The following is a 22,405-nucleotide window of genomic DNA, read 5'->3' on the forward strand; positions in this document are numbered from 1 at the left end:
TGACGTCTTTAACACTCTCTCTCCTTGGTAACCACCATTCTGTTGTCAGACTTTAAGAGCTTATTTTTCCTTGTGCGCATATATATATATATATTCCACATGAATGAAATCAACAACATTTGTCTTTCTCCGTTTGTGCTTATTTTGCTTATAAGCTGAAATTCTTTATGATGCACCCACTATTCATTAATAGGGAATATATTTGAGCACCTATGTCTGTTTAAGAGTGACACTAAGGATGCAAAAATAAAACCTCAAGGACTAATACTACACTTAGTGACTCTAAGTAGAAATACTACATAAGGGATGCATTAAATAGGATAGGCAGAGTTTATAAGTTACTGAAAAGCAGAAAAATTAGGGGGTATATTTCTGGACTTTGTTCCTTAAAAAATGAGCCAGAATTCAAAGGGCAGTCAGGAAGGGAACAAAAATTAATTTCTCAAGAGCCTGTATTAGTTTTCTATCGCTGCATAATAAGTTACCACAAACAGTTGAAAATCAACATCCATTTATTGGCAGGTTGTTCTGTGAGTCAGAAGTTCAGATAAGTGAGTGGGTCCTCTGCTCACTCTTTATGGAATTGGTCATAAGGAGGCTGCACACCTACAAAGTGGACACGCCTGAGTTAATGAATGGGGTGGAAGAGAGAAGAAGGTGAGAGAGAAGATAACAGGCAGTTAGAGACACACATCCACAGATACCACACTAGAAATTTACCTGGAATCATACAGGGAAAAAAGGCAACTGGAAAATTAGAGGCCAAATTAGAGAAGCCCCTTCGCCCCTAGGGAGTACACTAAGAGCCATTAGAAGGAGGTCCAAATCTCAGCCATAAACTTTGACTGTAAGATTGTTAAAGTTCATAAGTAGTGTTCTAAAAACTCTGGTGCAGAGATCAATAAACTTTTCTGTAAAGTGCCAGAAATGAATACTACAGGCTTTGTGGACCAAGAAGCAAAATCAAGGATCTGCATATATATAAGAAAGAAGACTCAGTCCCTCATTGTTTACTGACAAAATGAAAATATAATAATTGACTCCAATTTTTTATAATACTTGACAAAGACTCTTTCCTTGACAAAATTTTGTGTGGACTCCTCTGAGCTCTCCAGTTAACTAGGCCTCCACCACCTTGGGTTTCCATGTCAGTCCTTACAGAGTCAAATTTTAGCAAGAATCCTATGAAGTCAGTTTAGAGACAGTCCGCCCACCTTGATTATGTGATCATCACTGATACCTGATCAGATCAGTCCAACGAGAAGAAGTAGCATTTGTAAGTATTTAGGCACCAAATAGAGAGTCCCTAAACATATAAAGCAAATATTAACAGACCTAAAGTGAAAAATATAATAATCATCAGGAATTTTAACACTCTATTTCGACCAATAGACTGATCCTCCAGGCAGAAATTTAATAAGGAAATAGTGCCTTTAAGTAGCACTTTAGACCAGATGGACTTATATACAGAACATTCCATCCAAAAGAAGCAAAATACATAATTGTATCAAGGCACATGGAACATTCCACAGGATAGATCATATGACAGTTCACAAAACCAGTCTTAATAAGTTTAAGATGTAAAATCATTTCAAGCATCTTTAATAGCCACAATAGTATAAAACTAAAAGTCAATTACAAAAAGAAAACTAGGAAAGCCAAACTATGCAGAGGTTAAACAACATACTACTGAACACCCAAAAGAGAAATCGGAAAATACCTTGAGACAAAAGTGAAAATGTAACATACTAAAATTTAAAGATGAACACGAAGTAATAAATAAATAACAAGAAAACCCTCAAATAAACAGCCTAACTGTACACTTCAAGGAACTACAAGTCCAAATTTAGAAGAAATAACAAAGATTACAGTAGAAATAAATGAGGGTAAGTAGAAAAACAATCAATGACCTGTTGTGGTTTTGTTTTAATATAAAACTGACAAACTTTTATCTAGATACACCGAGAAAAAGAGAAAGACTCAAATAAAACCTGAAATGAAAGAAGTAACATTACAACTAATATTGGATCAAATTCATTTCCCACCATCCCCTAGGTAGGGTCTGATCAACCTGGACTGCCTTCAGCAAGAAACCTTTTAAGCAAGTTAGCAAGAATTTCCCCAGTTTTGTCTTAGTAATTTTCCATTCCCATCATCCATTTCCCAGCATCTTCCAACCTGCTTCTTGATTTTATTCAGAGTTGTACTCAGTCTCAGACCACATATTGTGACAGTCTTATACCCATTGCAATAGTCTTAAATAAAGTCTTCATCACCATTTAACAAGCATTAGAACATGTTTTCTTTATCAAACTGGCCAACTAGTAGGAATAGAATTTTGTTGGGCCAGCATAACATTTCACTTAACTGTGGTTCACCATTATCAAATCATTTCAAATTAACTGCAAATGTAAAAAGCCATTTTTTGCTCACTAGGCCATAGTTCAATGGCTCTTGCTCTTGAGAATGAACAGCTCGGCGGAAATAAAACTACCAAGAAATCCCAATACACAAATTCCCTCCAAGGCATTTTCCACATGACAACATTGCCGTAACAAAGGAAAATACATCTGATGTCTAGAGAGGGAATTCCGAATTAGCCACATGTGAAAAGGCATATTAAGCAAGAAAGGCTGCCCATGCAACCCTTTGGTTCCTCATATTTCCTTGAGACATCCCATTAAATAGGAAAATACCCAGAAACAGGCAGATCTGAAGCAACAGAAACCCCTCAGGTGTACCACTCTAAGTCCACTTTGGAGGTTTTAATAATACAATTTAGCACAATGATTTTCAAACTTGACTGTGGGCCAAAGTTCTCATCAAACAACTCAACGTCTACTCAAGACAGTCACCTACTATGTGACTGCTAGCATCCAAGATGCTGAAGGAAACAGAGCAAAATAAAATTCTCTGCCCTTAGGTGTTCAGTATTAGTGGGAAGAAGTAGACGAATAAGCCACATACAGATATGTTAGCTGGTAACACATTACACTGGGATAGTAACACAAATGAAGAGAATACAGAGGTGTAGTTGGGGTGCAGTTAGCTTTTAAATACATTCTCATTGAAAATATAGATTACTTTTAAAAGATTTTTATTGCAGTAGCTGTGGGTGTACACTGTAATGAATTATAAAACAATGACTAGCAAACATAAGGAAATAAAATTATATTTCCATTATCAAGAGATTATCATTTTAACAGCCTAATAAATCTCTTTCCCAATCATTGTCACCCACAGATATTTACAAGTGTGTATTTTGCATGTACAAAATGAGATCATTTTATATATACCATTTAGTTATCAACTTTTTTCCAGTTCTGAGCTCCACCTTTCCATTTAGTATATTTTCATCTCATCTAATAATATCCAAGTTATAATCAAATTTATAATTACCTTCAAAAAGTGCTTTATAATTGGCAGCCCAAGCCACTATGTAGGATCACACAAATGTCTTAATTATATACCTTGCAACACAGTGCACATCCCTTTTTTATTGGACAGAAAATTAGTGAATGGCCTGGGTGATATTTTGTGATGCTATTTTGACATTTCCTCTGTCCCTTCTATTTCTTACAGACTGGCATTAGAGCTGAAACCATTTTGCAAACCATTTTGCACCTGAGACTATAATGGAAGTCTGAGGCAGTAAGAGATATCCACTGATGACAAAGTTAGGGCTCTATTATTCTAAGTTGGTTCTATTTAATGTTGCCAAACCACTGGAAAAACTTCAGAGTTTTAGGGAAAGATTGGCTGATGGACTCATATTCATCTAAGCCCATCGATGGAGTCTAACCAAAGAACCCCTAGGTCTCGGACTTCTTGATAAGGACCGTTGGCCTAAAGGGATGACAGACTGCAGTTATACATGTTTAAACTGAAAACATTGCATGTGATGCTCTATACTTCACGTTGTGATCCCATATATGTCACGTTGCCTGGGTGACCTCAGGCAAATCAATAAGCTTCCATGCCCTACTACCTCAGGCACAAAGGAGGGATCCTAGTAACGATGACCTCATTAGAGAACCCTGAGAATGAAGCACTACAAACTTACAACACTCAGCATAGAATCTGGCACACTCAGCAAATGTTACCTATTATTACCAGCCCATACTTCTAATGGATCACCTGTCCTTTCTCACTAATTTGTGAAAGCTCTTAATATATAGAAACTAGTATTTTCCCCTAATACAACGTCCCACATCTCCTTAGGCAGCTGGTCCACAAGCTGGGACTCAACCTCAATTAGGAGATACTCAGAGAGCACATTCAGGAAACTATCACTGAGCAGTGACATCAGTATTCTGGACAAGGCTGGCACTCACTCCTAAGTACAGGATCTAAATAGTCCACAGGGAAGAAATCTCTCGAGATCTTCCATAAATTTAGGCTGAGACACTCTTTTAATGTCGCTGCCGAAACAGTGAAGAACTGTGCTATGGACAAAAGGCCCTACAATGTTAAGATTATAATATTGAAAGAACAATTAATGTAGTGATTACAGAGGTTTAGGATATTTCTATGGACACTGGCAAATAATCTACCAGCTCCAGGAGGAAGATCGTTACGCAGTTCAAGCCATTCCCCATTAAGCCCATGCAGTACTCCTGATGGCTGCCCCCTATACCAGGGGGCATGTGTGTATGCCCCCATGCATGCCAGGAATGTAGCCGCCATCTTGGTTGTACTGCAGAAGCTCCACCATCAGAGCCAACCAGGACCACAAAGTACTTTCATAATTGAGCTGGAAGTGGTCTTCCCAGGGTTAGATGTAGAGGCTCAACACGGAACTACTGTGATAGAATCAGCCAGAACACTGGTGTTGAAGAATTCACAGTAAGTACGTGGTGATACAGGTAGAGCAATTAAAAAAAAAAAAAATCAGATCATGTAGAATCTGTAGGCTGTCCATAAAGTCTAGAAATGAAAGGAAGACCACAGTCTGTTCTCTAAACTCACGAAAGGCATTTCACTACCAAAAAAAAAAAAAGAAGAAAAGTCTCTCTTTGAATGCTGTGCACACTGTCAATTTCTCTGGTACCATGAAATTCTGACAATTGAGCCGGCATTCAAAAATCACTGTTTCTGTGGCAGAGGATGGAACAGGGACAGGCAAACAGACAGCCACACCTCAGACTCTGAAAGAGCTGGTCAAAGGTTTGGCTCTCCAAGACAGAAATTCAGAGACAAAGAAATCCAGTTAAGAGAGGAGAGAGAACAGGGCCCAAAGTGGAGATTCGCCCTAGGTCAGAAGGGCAGGTCTTAGCAAGTAAATAAGGGGCAATTAGCACTAGCTGATGTGGGAACAGGCCTGAAAACTCCAGAACAGGCAGGTCAGAAGCCAAGGACTAAACAGACCCAACACACCTCCTACCCCCAACCATGCAAACAGCCCCTGCACTGAGTTACTACCACAATGCAATGAATCAGCCCTAATAAAACAATTTGAGCTTTATTAAATGTCATGTAAAGTCTATGGATTTTTAAAAATACCTCAGTAATCTTGTCAGGTTTGGTTTGGTTTTACGGGCTGGATAAAACCAGAGATTTCTAGCACTTGAAGTTTCCTTAAAGATAATCTAGTTAAAAAAAAAACCCATTTGACTCTTTAGGAAAGTGAGAGCCAGAAAAACTGATTTGCCAAAGGTCCCTATTTGCGGGTTAGCAAAGTCAACAGAGGCCCCTGGGGTCCTTCCATCTCACTGCTGCTTCCTCTGCAGTCTCCTTTCTGGTTGCTTTATCACATGAGGGGGGTGTGCCCAATGCCTGTTGACCCAGCAGGGCTCTGACAAGTACAAGCAAATCTTCCCTAAAAAAAGGGTTAGTGTTATCAATTCTTTCCCCTTCAGATGGAGACCTACCAAATATGCAACCCTCCCTATGGCACTAGGATTGCTTTCACCTTAAAAGGGTGGCTATGTCCAAGAGAGGGTCATTTATTACTCCAGGATAAAAGTTTCCACCTCCAGAATACAGATAAACAAAGGGCTGATTATATAACACGGCTGCACTGCAGCCCCAAAGCCCCTGATCGTGCCCACAACACTCCATGACACTAAAATGAGATCCTGAGATTCTTCTCCTCAATGGTGAGTGACTCGGAGGCAACAGGTAGTAGGTGAGAATTCTGTTCCTGTGTGTTCCCAACCTCAGTCACTTTCAAAGAAATGGTTCACAGTAAACAAGGCTCCTGTATCTTCTGTTCTACAAAGGCGCTTCCTCCAACCCCACTGCCAAAGCCAGCACTTAAGTTGTCTGTGACTTTTATGGACATGACAACAGTGGCAATTACAGGGCAGAGCCACAGTCCTATGAAGCTGTTTAAAAAAAAAAAAGTGTCATGAGTCAAGTGACCTGTCCCTGCTTCGGCTGGCACTCCTGCGCAGGGGACACGGCACAAGGGGATTGACATCAAGCACAGGACGTTGCCGTGACCGCTGAGACATCACACATGAAGCACTGGGCATGGTTACTTGGCACATGATAAAAATCAATGCTGGTGTCATCAGAACATTTATATCAGTTCAGGGTGCAGATGTATAAAGTCCTCAAGGCCAAAAGGCTCTATCAATACATCAGGTTTCTCTAGCCATGGGAGTTAATTAACTCCCTGGTTTTAGACCAATATCAAACCATCATTAAGAAGAAGTAAGTGGGGCCTCCCTGGTGGCGCAGTGGGTTGAGCACAGCACTGTGAAGCTGTCCGCAGCCTCTGCAGAGCTGGTTCGGTTCCCGGCCAGGCAGGGAGATACCCACATGGAGTGGCAGACCTCTCTTGTCATGCCCGCTGCTCCCCTCAGCAGTGTATTTCAGGCAATCTGCCTGTCCTGCTCCCCACTCTGCCTCTGGTGACTCCTCTCACTCTCCCGTGCCTCTAGCCTGTACCCCGGTTCTTGTATAAATAAAAATTAAATCTTTAAAAAAAAAAAAGGAAGAAGTAAGTGTCTGACAAGGGACTATGATGATGGATCCTGGGTGCGATGGTGGTGGGAAAACTATAGGGACTACACCTGAGGGGAGGAAAAAAATGCTGTACCAAAATGAACAATGATGTAAAATAAATAAAATGTAAATAAATAATTAAGCTAAAAAACAATAGTGTCTGACCATGCACATCAGGTAAGTCAACCATGGACCCCTCACGGTCCTATCAAAACGAGAAGCAGCAGGGCTATCAAATTAATCTCATCAAAAAGCTAGAAAGCATTTTCTGAACTCCCAGTCTCTTAAAAGAGAACAATGAATGAGGACAAGATCTGGATCTTCGGCTTTAGTTTCCTATCCTGCACCTCCCCAAAAAATAAAGGCATCCTGGAAAATAAACTCCGTTGAGAATAAAATACAGCCATTAAGGCTTGTAGAGTTTCATAAACTGGCAAAAAAAAAAAAAAAAATAGTCAAAGAAATTAAAGCGAGAAGCTGAGCAAGCTGTGTTATTTATGCTCACTGCCCAGAAACACTATTCCAGGGGGAAGGGAGCCCATGATTCATGGACTGTGTAAATTTTAGGGTGTCCCTAAGCTTTCCTTTCCCCCCGAGCCCTCACTCTGCAGGCACAAGGCCTTCCTGCAGAAGCTCTCCACACATCCCTTCTCGTCCTTCTTCACCACAGTGACAACAGGACACTTGCAAGCTGAAAGGTTTTCCAATCACCAAAATGAGGAAAGATGGAGACAGAACACGAGGACCTGAGAACACCACAGAGCTCAAGACGGGGGAAGTCCCCACAGCCCTGGTCCCACTGGAGCTTACTAACTTCTGGCTAAGTTGATGGACAAGTTTTTCAACTTTATCCCCGAGGGAAGAACTCAATACATTTTTTTTCCAAGCAAAGTGTCCTGAAAGAAATGTAATCCTATTAGAGGAGGGAACTAGGATCCTTTAAATTGCATGAATGTCAAGCAGACAATCTCTTGTTTCTCAGGAGTTCCAACCAGCTGACACCCACTCCCCAGTCGTACCTCCAAGAGGTACACTTGCTACAGGGTCCTGCTCTTCCTGGTCTCTCTTGGCAGGGAAACCAAGTAGCCAAACCAACCATGTCCTTCTCAAGGCTGCGGAGACCAAACCACGTGAAATGGCCAAAACTGAATAACTGAATAACTGAGCGTGATAACAGACCCTGGACCCATCAAATACAGCACCGGAAGCAGCAGCAAGCATTGGGAAATGAATGACATTGATGCCCAGGACTGCTGGCCAGGGACAAAGCAGCACCAGGGGGGCAGAGCTAAGGAAACAAAGAGGAGGATTCAGGCTACTTTCCAACAAATCCACTGTCAAGGAAGGAGGCTGATTACTCCAAAATGCCACAAGGGACTGCCTTGGGGGGAGGGGCGGGCTGTTGGTTTTTAAAAACAGAGGAAAAGAGACAGGGTTTTACATGCCAAGGAGAAACAGCAACAGGCAAGAGAAGTTGAAAACACAGGGGAGATAAGTGATGGTTTCTCAACAGGCAGGAGGAACTGGATGAAGAGGTGGGGGCAACAAATTAATGTCAGAGAGATACTTATCACTAGCAAGTGGTAAGTGGGTGTGGGTGATTATGCCTTGACTTTGTAAGTCTGGGGAGTCTATTTTCAAGTGTCTCAAGCTTAAACATGATACATACAGCCCATGTGAAAGGATGATGCCAGATTCTTTCCCTGGCACTACTTGAGAAAAAAAAAAAATAGTGGGAAAAATGAGTCTTCTTTATGAAAAGATTACTCAGTGCTTCCAAGCTAGACATTGAGGATAGGGAGATAAATGTCACCATCAAGAGTTCAAAATCTGGGACCAGAGGGAGAGCTGTAAATAAACATTTCCAAAGAGGAGGTTGGTAGCGGTAAAGCAGGCAAACAGGGACAGGGTGCGCTTACAGAACAGAAGTGAGCCGCACCTCCAAGTATTGGAAATGACAAGAATTGGAAAGGGTTCAGAATTCCAATCAAGTCTTGGCCATAAAGCGAGATTTTACACTAGGTCTTGGTTAAAACAAACAAGCAAAAGGCAGGTTAAGAAAAGATTAATTTTATAGAAAGCACACGTGTCTTCAACACCATCCCGGAGAACACACCACTAGGCAGTTTCTCTTGGCCTCCTTCATGAGAAGAGAGTTGGGAGGAATTGCACAATAAAACAAAGAATGCTTTTAAGTCTTATCTTGATGGGAAATGAATCAATTTAATTAGACTGAAGATTCAAGCAGGCTTAAAGAAAGAAGACTTTACAATTGTATGCAAGAATCTGTATTACTTGCACCTCTCAGGTGGCTTCCTTTCCTTCAAATAAACTTAAGGGTTTAGTGTCATCACCAACACAATTTACAACCTACTTTCTAGCAGCCACAAGGCAAGCATCATATACCCATCACTATTCTAGACGCTTACAGTTACAGGAAGGAGCAAAATAATGTCTCCTACCCCAGCAGAATATTCTAAAGGAAGTCAGATCCCATATGTAGAACCATATATCCCAACTCAGAAATGTCTTCCTATTCCTTAATTCAAAAGTTGCAATCCCATACTGTGCATTAAGTCCTGGGCTAAGCGGGGAGGGGAAAGTCAGGAGTGGGTGGGAAAGGGAGGGGGACATTGGATGCTCACATTACCTGAGGGTGATCTCACATCTCTGGGCCTCCTTAGGGGGGCTGCCTATTCCTCCTCTGGGGAGACAGCCTGACTAGGCAGGGGCAGCATTTTAGAAGCTGAGCTGGCAAACCTGACAACAGATTTTCTTCGTGCTCCTGGTACTGTCATTTAAAAGCATGTAAGAAAAATTCTAAAAAGCAGATCGTGCAGGTGATGGACAATTAAACCTCCTTTGTATGGAACACAGAATTCTACAGACCTGTTTCCACCCTGTAGACATTACTCAGATATAATAGAAAAAAATGCAGATCTGCACAACAGTTCCAATAGTGTATAATTTAAATTTAAGATGGCAAAGTACAGGGGAAATAAAGAGCAAGAAATGCATGTGTTTTATTTGATTTAAACTAAGAACCAAGAATGTCAGTTGTCTAAACTGCCTAGGAGCCCAAAGCAAGCAGCAAATGCCCGACCCACAAGGTGATTGAGGCTCACAGCCTCACACCCTGCATGTGCCCCAAAAGAAGCTCTCATCTTGGTCATAATCATCAGGGCAAGTCCCTGCCAAAGAAGGAAACAGTAACAGAAACATGCCCGATGATGAACTGTCTCTAAACTCTCAAGGGTGTCTGGAAAAGGCTGATCGGCAACCATAACCATACAGAGCAGGTGGCCAAAGACAAGTGACTCTTTTGTAGACATGTCAACATACACTGAGGTTAAACTTCATTTAGAATATGAATGCAAGTTAAAATAAGCTTTTTTGCCCCACTGATCAGATCATATAGATGAAGGCCTTGAAATAATGATACAAATGCTTGCTGGTAAACCCTTCAGTTCACTCATTTAACTCCACAACACGTCCCTAAAACCTTATTGTCCTTAACCCCACGGCTTGATAGTAAATTGAACTTCAGCACATATAACTCCCCATTTCACAAAAAGCCATGTTTCCTGCCTCCTGCAAAGAAGGTGAAGCTCTCCCAGAGCTCACCTGCCTGTCTGCCTGGTCTTCAGCCGTCTGCTTTCCTTGGGCAGCTTTGCCCACTCGTGTAGGCAGCTGCCCTCAGTTTGCTCCTGTCTACTCTCCTGTCCTCCTTTGTTGCCGAGGCTGACAGCTGAGGACCATGGTTAAACCTTCATACCACTGGACAACCAGGCAACAGGTTCTCAATACAGGTGACATCAGAATCACCTGTAGAGCTCTGGAAAAACACCACAGTCCAGGACCCATCCTTAAATAGTTAAGTCAGATTATAAGGTCTGGATCTGTGGCCCAGAAAAGGATGTCTAATGCTCTCAGGGGGTAAGATGGAAGACTGGAAGCTCATCAAACAGGTCGTGGGCAGGTGGAAAGAACCACTCTCCGTGTCCCCTGGAAGCAGACCTGGAGTGTCCTTCACAGAAACATCATCACTGTCTATGATAACATGAAAAATCTTGTTTAAAACTGCCCTAAACAACTGCTGCAATGGGAGGACTGACACATACTAGGTTGGGGAAGGTTTGGTGACAGACAGTGAACGTGTGGGTAAAGTAATGATCGTAATGAACAACAAAAAGGTCTATCAATCCTTTAGCCAACTCTCTCCTAAATGAGTCTTGAAAATTTCCCTCTGTAAACCCCAATGCCTAGAATGATTTCTAAATATTTACCACTTGCCCTCACCAACCCCCATCTCCTGCTGTCTTAAGATTGGAGGAAGCTGCAGATGAAATCACATCAAAATGATCAGGATGACAAGATTAACCAGGGAGCGGTCACGATAGAGACTGCAGTGCTAGAAGGAGCAGAAGCATCCTAACCCAGGAGCAAACTGGTCAAACAGTGCCCCTCCCCCAGCCCCCCAAAAATTAAGTCAGGTCTAGAAATGAGAAGTGACATAAGCCCACCTGAGGCTATAACAAGCAGGGCAGGAAGTGAATACCTGGTGCGCCGAATGCATGCAAAAGCAAGCAGCTGAAGAAACAAGGGTAGGATTATTGAGATGCCACTGGAGAACAGTCCACAGCAAAAGGAATCTGCGTAGGTGAGAGTCAGAGACACAATCCCAGGCTTCAGCTCCAGGCAAAGAGGGAAAAGAAGATGGAGTAAGGTGGGCTGGGGGACATTTGGGGAACTGTTGTTCCGGCAACCCCTTTAACGTTCTATTAATTCTTTTCAGGCTCTGAACAGGCAGGATCTGAGTTCAAAACCATGCTGAAATGTTAGCCTGGGTAAAAAATAAAAAAGTAAAAGACTCCCCCACTATTTTCCTAAATAGACAACAGACCTTGGATCTGAGACCCTCAGGAGAGATGGGGGAGAGAACAGAACAGGAGAGACGAGAACTAGGGAGGACTGCGGGAGCTTTGATGGTGGAAAACTACAGTGGCTGCACCTGAGAGCAGAAATCCTACACTGCGAAAAAACAGAAAAGGATATTTTAAAATAAGAAGAAAAGCCACATGTATAATGTGCCCATATGGTAGAAAAAGTGACCACCAAGACAGACATGTGCCTTCCGTGAGGTGCCCGACTAGACATGCAGAGTTTCTGGAAAGTTTAGCCACAAAGGGGAAAAAAAAATAAAAATAAACATTGGGTGATAACACTTTCTTTAAAACTCCCTTTTCAGACTAAAATTGCCGGCATCGGAACATCACTGCAAGCTAAGCCGTACATAGAGCATTAAAAATACATTAAGTTTGAAAATAAATTTAGTCAGGCAATAATTAAAAACTCATTGAGCAAGTTTGCATCAATAGCTTCCAAATCAACAAATTCTGAGTTCATAAGCCACTGCAATTTAAACAACTCTGTATCCTAATTTTTGTCTGTTTATGAGAAAAATGTTGACACAGTAATAAACTAGTAGAGTCTCTGGACTCCAGATCCCTCCACGAAGACAGCCAGTACACAAAGCAATTGCTTTCAGAGAGAAGCTGAATGGGGAAAGTCATTGAATACTCTTAGAAGAAACTTCCCTGCGTATCATTTTCTGAGTTACTTTCAAGAGTCTGTATTTGGGGTTTTGTCTGTTTCTTAAAAACCATCTTTAAAGGCTCCTGGGAACAGCAGCTGTAGCTGGGCTGGGACAAGGCTCCCCAAACATTCCTGTTGTTTGTGGTAGTGTGATTGCTGGGCTACTGCCAAACTCACCAACTTCCCTCGTGGACTTTTTCTTGATGCTGGAGGACTCCAGACAGGCAAGAATTAACAGGATCCAGAGGCCATGCCAAGCCCTCTCATCATGTTGGAAAAACTCAAGACTTGCATGCATGGATCAAACGCCTATGTCTGCCCCCCAATTCTGTAATATTTTGGAGACACTACCCAACACACTATCTCAGGTGTAGGCCCACCACACATATAAAGCCACCAACGTCAAATGGAACTGCAGATGGATAATGACATACCTGTTGAGTCGGAAAGTCTACCACTGTGAAATGCTGACCCCAACTAAACAAATAAATGTCCTCATGTGCTATTGTGAGGTTAAAATGTGAACTCACATCTCTGCCTCTGACCTGACTCACCACCGTGCAGAGGTATCTGTGAGCGTTCTTCTGGCCATAAAGAAGGATGCATGCCCGCCACACACTCCAGGCTCTGTGCTAGGTCGGGGTGCAGGTCCCAGGAAAGTAACACCAAGTATCCTGTCAGGTGACACAAGAGCACAGACAAGAAGCAACCCCCAGCTTGGCAGAGAGGAAGAACGGACAGCAGTGGAGCTGGGTCTTGAAGACCCAGGTTTTACCAGAACAGTTTCTAGGCAAGGCTGCGGGTATCACCAAGGCACACAGGAAGCCAAAGACAAACTCAGTTCAGGGCAACACTTTGTCAAGCAGAGAATCTGAGGCTAAGAATGGTGCCTGCATGAAAGAGTCTTGGCTCCTCATTTAATCACTAAGCACCAAGTGTTCGGCACTGGGCCCGCATGCTCAGAGCAGTCCTGCTGATGTGCATGCAAAGGAAAAAGAATCTGTGCTAAAGGTTGGGAAATAAGGTCACAGAAGTGTGAATTCAAAGATAAACGCCTTACCCTTGACCCACAGAAACTCCTGACCCATTACACTGCTCAGGCCACCGCAGCTCACTGGTCCAGTTTTTCGATCACTCCACACAGCCCCACACAAACCATTCACCAGGTGTGGAAACCTGGCCAAACCCAAGGATTCCCATCCAGGCTGAATGCAGCCGGAACAGCCACGCTAAACCATCTCCCTCAGAACTTGATCACAAGGGAAAAGTGGACACAGCTCCATCCTGATGAACTCTGCAGTCCCCAAGAGGCTCACTTCCCCTCTCTCCTCTTCACCCTGCCTCCCTCACCTGTCCTCCTTGACCCAGAACAGAAGCAAAGGGGTAGGAACTCCCTCTATATCCCGCAGCTGAATGGCCCCATCACCATGAGGGAACTAAACTTCCCTGTCCCATCAAAGGTCAAACCCTGCACCTGTGCACCAGCTGCCATTCCCCCACCCCCTCCACCTCTCACCTTCCGTCTCCCACTGACGGAACTCTTCCCAACAATATTCAAATGTGCTCTACCTCTCTTCTTCCTTCCTAGATACCTTCTCTCAACAGGCCATCCTCAATCCCTTCACGCCAAACTCCTTCCTCCTATCTCACCCCACTCACCCTTCAAGCCACCCCAACCTGACTTTGATGGCTTCTGCTTCACTCATGGAAGGGTGGGGTGAGGTCATCCACGAACCAAGCCATCCCATCCAAGTGGCCAAAGGCCACTTCTCTGGGCCCTCAGCATCCCTCAGTGGAGGCACCATTCTTGTGTTCCAGCCTGAGCTTCTCTTAGCTTCTAAAACCAGATTATCCCTCCTCCACCTCACCAGCTGCTCCTTCTCAGGCACCTCCACGACTCCAATGGGCTTCTGCCTGGGCCACCTCCACCTGCTATCTGTACACTCTCCTCTAGGATCTGACCTCCCCGGACCCATCTACAAATGGACAGTTCTGAAAACCACCTCTATTTCATTAGGTGAGGCACCCCCACCCCTCACCATTAACTCTGGAATGCCCTCTCCCCCCACCCAATCCAGCCTTCCCTTCCCTCAGGCCATGCTCAAGTTCTAACTGCTCCCGGAAAATAAATCTTCCAAGGACTCCACAGCCACTGATCTTCCCCCACTTTCATGCTTCCTAAAGCATTTAAACAGTCAGCATACAGGACTTAGTACTTAATTACAGACCATCTGTAATTGTTCCCTAAATGTCCACTGCTTCCGTGCAAATCCTTTCTCCCTAACTCTGAATACAAGCGTTCCTTGTTGTGTACCTGGCACAGAGCAGGCACTGATAATATCCAATTATCAGTCCTTTGATAGTCAACAAATTACCATTTTATGAAACAAAAACCAAACTCATGCACTACTTTAGATGCCTAAATGGTCTGAGAAAATCTCAACATTGTCCCTCAGTCCCCTGACAAATAATAAATAATTAAAAAGAAAAAAAAACCTTTGTATTGAATGACAATGTAGCATCACAAGGAAGACACAACCACTGGAAAGGCAGAGCTAAGTCCACAAAACTCTCACTGAAGTTCCTGGGGATGGAATCAAGACCTGGTCACCAGGACAGCTGGAGGAAGGGTCTGTGTTTTGGGCTTCTATGAAGTCCAGTTCATTTACTGAACTAAGATATAGCCTGATTTTTCTTTATTAAATAAGTAACTTCTCCTCCCCTGGCTCTTAACCCCCATCAATCCTCTAGGGGTAAGGGCAGCCCCTCACAACTCAACTGAAAAGACTTGGCCACACCTAAGGGGGTAAAACTCACCCTAGATGGCCTGGCACCTCCAGCCTCACCTGTGACCACGCAGGGCAGGGCCACCTGCTCTCGACATTTCAGCAATGTGAACTTCACAGCATCACAACCAACACTGCCTCTCAAGTCCCTGGTGGGGGCAGGTGAGGACCCCGAGGAGGAGCCTGCCTTCCAAACCTTCATTCCTCACAATCATCATGCTCATCCTTCAGGAATTAGCTCACAGTCCCCCGAGGCTCCATCCCACCACTGGCCTTCCCTGGGTTCCTTCTGCTCCAAGTATACTCGGGTAACAGAGCCTTCAACGTTCTGTGTGAAACTTAACTGTGAATCATCCTCCCCAAATTCCTGCGGCTCCCTAGAGAAAGATGGATCATGCTTTTACTCATATTCGGTAGTAATCTGAATAATGTCTCCCACCCCCACAAGATACAGCCAACTCCTAACTTCAGGTACCTTTGAAATTGACCTTATTTATTTAGAACGGGGTTTCGACCCGACCAAAGTAATGAAGTCACAAAACCTTTGCTGGGATCATCCAGGAATTAGGGTGGGCCCTAAATTCAATGACTGGAGTCCTATAAGAGAAAGGAGGGTGTATGAGACATGGGGATGCGTGGCGAAGAAGGACCCATGAAGAGAAGGCACCAAGATGGAAGACTGGCGTGGGACAGCTACCATCCAGGGAACATCAGAAGCTGAGGGAACTACAGAGCACTTCTAAAAGAAGCTAAGGGGTCAGGCCTTAACAGTCTTCATCACAATGAAATACCATTTTTTGGTTACTACTAGATGTGAATGGATATTAACTTGATTTACTATGGTGATCATTTTGCAATAGATACAAGGAACAAAATCATTAAGTTGCACACGTGAAACTAATGTGTTGTACAACAGTTATATCTCAATTTTTAAAAAAGAAAAAGCTACTAGAAGCAGGAATTCTCCCCCAAACACTTTGAGGGCAGCGTGGCCCTGCAGGCCGACTGACTTTCCTCATGCAGGATGGTGAGAAGAAATGCATTGTTTTAAGCGTCAAATTTGTGATCATTTGCTGCAGCCCTGAGAACTTAACACCCAGTCCAAGCCTCAACTGCTGCCTCCAACCTGGAAAAGCTGCTGAACTCCGAAAAGATGGGGGCAAGAGAGAAAGATGAGAAAGCACCTGGCATGCCAGGCAGGAATCTGGGACAGGGAGCCCAGCGGCTCATTCATTAGGGGTGAGCCTCTGATTCTTTCATCCCCTCTTAAAATGAGGGACATGGTGCAGGAACCCCTTCTAAAAGACCTCAAACCATTGTCATTCAGACATTGTTTTATTTGATCCTTCAACTGGTTTTTCTTTCCAGCCACGAAATAAATTGTATTAATTCTATTTTCATCTAAAGGACTTTCAGGTGCAAAAAAAAAAAAGATGAATTAGTGACATTTCAAAGACCCATTTTAATCCAGGCATGACAAAATTTAGTGAAATAGTTTAAGCCAAGAGAGCTTTTTTTACATCACCTTTTTTTCCCCCAAAGCAAAATCATCAACTTTAAGTGGTCGATCTCATCCGGCTAGAACTGAGGCTATTTCAGAAAAAGGGGACTTAAAACTAGAAGCAGCTGAGGCACCTCTGGCCCAGAACCTAAATGCTGCTAATGTCCCTTTGGGATGACTAACACCCTCAGGTAAACATGGACCACGGCAAGGGGTTTCTCCACTGTCCCTAGACTACCACGAAGGTCCAGCCCCCAAATTCCCACTGGCAAGAATCTCATTCATAAATACACATAAATAATAACTGCTGCCACTCCCAAATGGTAACATTTGCTGAAGGAGCCAAAGAAAACAGTAACTGTCTTACCCACCTCCCTGGCTCCGTAAAGACAAAACTCCCACACACAATGATCCCCTGTTAAACTTTTGCTAACTGTAACAGATGTAAATAAAAACTAGACAAAAGTGTTCCTTCTCTCCCCGTACATCCTGCTTCGCTGGGGTGAAAGCAAAAACTGCTTTTAGTTCTCTCCTGCGTCTCGCTGCTCCCCTGGTCTTCAGGTTGCCCCAGTGGAGGCCTTGATTCCTTTGCAGGAAACACACCCAAACAACATCGGGGGAAAACAAGGAGTCGAGGGACTCCTATTTCCGCTGGACAAAACAGCCATTAGAAATATTTGGAAACTTTTCCCAACCCATTCATCGTTCAGAAACTAAAGTCAGGAGTCCCCGGGGGCCAACTGCCCAGCAGGACCTGGCAGAACCGCGCCAGCAGAACTGGACCGCGCGTCTCCGCGCACACTGAGTTTCCAAACCAAAAACTTTTCCTTCCAGGTGGAAACTCAATTCGAAAACCAATTCCAGGGCTGCACAGACGCACCGTATTCAGTCCCCAAGTCCCTGGCTTTTAAATGGGAGCGCGCGCGCACATGCCCGCGCGCGCGCACCCGCAAACAAACCGGCGGCTGCTGCACCCCAAAGATGTTTCCAACACTTAACCGCCTTTTTGTTTTTTTAATGGTGCTGTTTAGCTGTAATAAAACGGAGAGACAGAAAGGCAAGGGCTAGTCCGGGGCGGGGGACTCACACTTCAAAGCCCTGGTGTTGCGCGCAGAGTTTGCAAACTTAGACCTGAGTGTCCCCCAATTTGCACAGCAGCTGAAGACCAGGGCGCGTCCACGGGCCGCGCGCTCCCCGGGCGCCCGGGCGCGGGATGAATGGGGTCTGGCTCCGCCGGGGCGCGCAGCTCGCACCCTCACGTGGCGTCGCGCAGCCCCAGGAGCGCCGCGCCGGGAGTGCGCGGGGCGCGGCCGGGCACCCGAAAACTTTTGCTCCGCGAACTAGCGGCGCTGGAGAGGCGGGCGCTCGCTTCCCCGCCGAGGGCACCCCAGGGAAGCCGACCCCGGCCGCCCCGCTCCACCCCAGCCCGCCGCTTCCCCAGCACAAAGGCGCGCGGGGCCGGCGGCGCCCCGCTCCGGAGCGCCCCAAGCCGCACGCGATCGGAGCGCGCCGGGCGGGGCCGGGCCGGGCCGGGCGCGGGGACTCGGCGCGCCCCGCGGGCTACTCACAGGGTGACCGTGCGGTTGGGCAGCGTGTCGGGGGGCAGGACCTGCGCGAGCTCCAGGCTGCTGCACACCACCTTGCCCTCGGCGGGCGCCGCCGCCCGGCCGGGCCCGCGGGGCCGCCCGTCGTGCTTGCAGCCGGGGGGCAGCGCCCCGGCGCGGGGGCCGCCCCCCAGCAGCGCGAGCAGCGCGAGCGGCAGCAGCAGCGGCGCGGGCGCGCGGCCCCGCCGGGGTCCGGGCGGCTCCATGCGGCGGGCCGGGGCCTGCGGGCCGAGCGGCGGCGCCGGCCTAGCGGGCCGCCCCGGCGCCCGGGCGGGCGGGGGCGCGGCGCGGGCCCGGCGGCGCCCGGAACCTCGGGGCGGCCGCAGGACGCGCCCGCCTCGGCGCCAACATGCTCCTTTGTCCGCGGCGGCCGCGCTGGGCCTCCCGGGCGCCGTGGGGTCACGGCCGCGCGGTCCCGGCTCCGCTCTGCAGCCCGGCGGGAGCGCCGCCTCCGCCCGCTCCTGGGCCACGGCCCCGGCGGCTCGTCCCGCCCCTGCCCCTCCTCCCCGCGCCCGCCGCGCCCTCCCCTCCCTGCCCGGCGCCGCCACTGCCGGCGGCTCCGGAGGAGGAGCGCGCGCCCGGACCCGCGGCGCCCGCGGCGGGGCCCGACCCCCAGCTCCGCGCCCGCACCCGCGCCCGCGCGGCGGGGCCCGGCCAGGGCGCAGGAGTCGGGGAGCCCGCGCGCTCGCGACCCGCGCGCGGGGAGGTTGCAAAGTTCTAGCCCAAACTCCAGCCAGGGGGGCCAGTGTCCACGCGCGGCCGCGCCCTCCAGACAAAGCCGCTCTGCGCCGCCCTGGAGGCCGCCTGAGGCTCGGCCTAGCCCCCTAGGGCCCCAAGAAAAGCGGGGTGGACCTCCGTGGGCAGCCCGACGAGGAAGTCGCCCCAAACCCCCTGGTATTGAGAGGAATGGCCTGCCCGCCTCTGCACCCCTTGCCGCCTTCCCAGCGCATCACACCGGGGGATTTCAAGGCTTCTGTTTGCACTGGGGGGCTCCTGGGTCCCAAATAAACCACAGGTTTAGGAACAGGTTCTCTCTCCTGGCAAGAGGACTCTCCAGAACCGGCCTTGAGCAGCTCCGGCTGCAGTCCCGGGAAGGAATGCGTGGGGCCTGGCTGAGCCAGGAATGGCAGCCTGTTGAATGAACGTCTCTCTGACATCCAAAGACACCTGAGATGTAACCCATGAAAGCAATCGTGAACGCAGCTGGCTGAGAAACCCCAACTGAATCAATTACTCTTCTGCGGAAGGCTGCCAGCCCCGCCCTAACTTTTGCAAGACTAGGACTTACCTACCCTGTGTTTAAATATTTACAAGGTACATATCAAGCCAACAAATAAAATGTTCTATTCACCTGCCTTGAGAAATATATCTTAATAAGAACCTGGAAGGCCAGATGATGTGTATGCAGGGTTCCCAGATAACTGTGGGTTCCACCTGAAACATGGCAGGAGGAGAGCCACAGTCCTTAGCCCACAGGCCACCATGTACTTTGGTACTGGACCTGCTCCGCTCCTAAGCAAGAGGGATTTCTGCGCAGGTGTGTGGACCCCCGGGTGCCCCCAACCAAGCTCTGCCTACGCTTTTAAAGAGTCATCCCTTGGCAGAGCCTCTGGACTAGGGGTTCACACACCATTTGTTTGGAAAGCCCCTAGGAGGACAGTTCTGGGAAGAGATATGCTCAAGAGTTGGAAGAGGCCTGGGAAATTTTCAGTCTGTGAATTCCAGGCTCCTGGGTCCCTTGGACAAGGTCGAAAAGTGGAACCGTGGAGTCCACATCCATTTACCCTGGAGATAGTTCATACCCCAGGGAGGTGAGCTGAATGGAGTCCTCTAAAATACAAAGCCCAGAGCAGGGTTTTCTTGGCCTGGGTCTAAGGGCGGTACCGCCTAATAGGGTAAAGTTTATCCTAGGGACCAATTCCCAGGAATCTCTTATCTGATTAGAATTTTCTCAGTAGCAATTAATGGTCTCCACTTTGCATACACTGTTGCAGGAAATCTGGCAGCACTTCATTTGACCAACATTTTTTGAGATTCAACTCTATAAAGCTAACAATATCAATCACTAATTTTTTATGTGCTGTGATGGAACGTTCTAGAACTGTGGTGTTCATGTGGTGAATGCAGGTGTCTGTCTAACACTTAGAATATAGCTAGTGTAGTGTAATTTTTTTACATTTTATTTATTTTTAATTAATTTAGATTTGAATTTAATTAGCCCAAGGTCCCTACTATCAATAGCTATGTGGGACAATGTAGGTCTAGATGCTGATGGATATCAGAGAGTAGGAAGTTTTAAATCAATAAGTAATCTTGGGGTTGCTTCTGTATTAAATGGGTGAAATCACTTAAACTTCTCTTACATTTATTTAAAGATCATTCTCTAACAAAATTGTTTTCTCTTTTTTCTTCTTGTCTATTTTTTTATTGAATTAACATTGCATTCTAAATGAAATAAGATTCAGATGTGTATCATTGAACGTGAACATGAGTATAGACTATCCAAAGTTTCAGCACTAAAAGTCCACGTCTATGCTTTACAAATCTATCTTCTTTATAAAGATAAAAACTTTTTACTTTGGCAAGATGGAAGTTTGAAATAGCCACATTACTATTGTCATAGCCACAAATTGTCATGTGAACTTACAGAACCTGAAGGGTTATGTCTATTCTGCTTCAGGCTATAGTTGAGATAAATGTGCAAGTCTATTTTAAAATGTGTTTGCCACAGTAGTGACATCAATTTAGCACATAGTCTCTTTTACTTCACTATAGTTGAGAAAGTTATAAAAAGCACAGTATTATCAGAAAATGGGATGAATCTTAAGTAGTACCATGAATCGGAGGAGAAATATCGAGTTAGTATTTTATTATATGGATAACTGCTGCCATTGCTGCACGGAAATCATTGAGACCATCTTTGAAAATAAAAATCACTACAGAACACACAATAGTTGTATATGGAAAGGGCTGTAGAAAGTGTATCTTAACACTGGAGTCTTCTGAAGGCACATTGAGGTTTATTATCATTCTATGCCAACATGGGTGCGTAAGACTACAAATGTAGTTCTTTCCGCACTTAGCAAAACCTCAGCACACTGAATGAAAGCAACCCTCATTCACACCAAAATCTTGGTTTGAATTAAGCTACCTCAGCCCTGAAAGCCATTTGCCAGAGAGAGCTATACTTAAGCCTCAAGAGCATCATAGCTGTTTGAAGATGTAGGAATTCACAGCTCCTTTCAAAGTTCCCTGTGTTTGCATGCCTGTCCCATATGAAAGCATCCTAGGGGAACTGAGAAAATGCTGGTTAACCATATGCATGCATACATAGCCCAGTAAAACTGGATTGCATCAGCTTTTGCTTTAAGGACGGTAGATGGACCACATTCCAAAGCTTCTGTGCTGTGAATCCTGTCTTGCTATGTTATGCAAGGTTTGTAGAAGATACCACAGAAACACTGGAAGATGTTTTGTTATTCCTTTTAAGATTGACACTGTATTAACTAGGTGCACTTACATATGTAATAAAGTTATAACAAATACATGTAAATAAATACATAGGTAATAATATACATATATGAGCATATATGCCTTTGCATATATTTATTGTTATACATGCCCTACTTATTGTTAACAATTTCCTTTAGGTCTATCTTCTTCCTTCTCTATCAGACTATGAGTTCCTAGAGGAATTTCTCTACCCCCTTCTTAAAATATTTCTTCCTACCTTCACTCATTCCCTAGTATGTTATTCTAGAATCTAAACCATTTAGACTAACTCTAGATAAACATTGATTTGTCTAAACCTGAAGGTAACAACCTTGATTAACTGATATTTATAAATACATCTGTAAATAAACACCATCTCTAAAAGGCTTTATCTTACTTACTTTTTATGGCAGGCACTGGTGGCTGCTGACGAAAGTCATTCCTCAACTTTTTCTCCCTTAAAGAATCATTTTCCA

The 22,405-nt window shown here is 45.5% G+C and overlaps 1 protein-coding gene across 1 annotated transcript in view; it reads right to left on the bottom strand.

The window, feature by feature from the left end:
- The window catches only part of ADGRA3 (adhesion G protein-coupled receptor A3), a 96,077-nt gene extending 77,164 nt beyond the window's left edge, over positions 1-18,913 (bottom strand). Inside the window, exon 1 of the mRNA XM_037529999.2 lies at positions 18,402-18,913. Within this exon, the coding sequence (XP_037385896.1) occupies positions 18,402-18,643 (242 nt within the window). The 5' untranslated portion in view covers positions 18,644-18,913. The remainder of the gene's footprint in view (positions 1-18,401) is intronic.
- Positions 18,914-22,405: the final 3,492 nt, after the last annotated feature.

Source organism: Talpa occidentalis, unplaced genomic scaffold (assembly GCF_014898055.3).
Source record: "Talpa occidentalis isolate TD23 unplaced genomic scaffold, MPIMG_talOcc4v2.1 talOcc4.6, whole genome shotgun sequence".
Classification (NCBI taxonomy): Eukaryota; Metazoa; Chordata; class Mammalia; order Eulipotyphla; family Talpidae; genus Talpa; species Talpa occidentalis.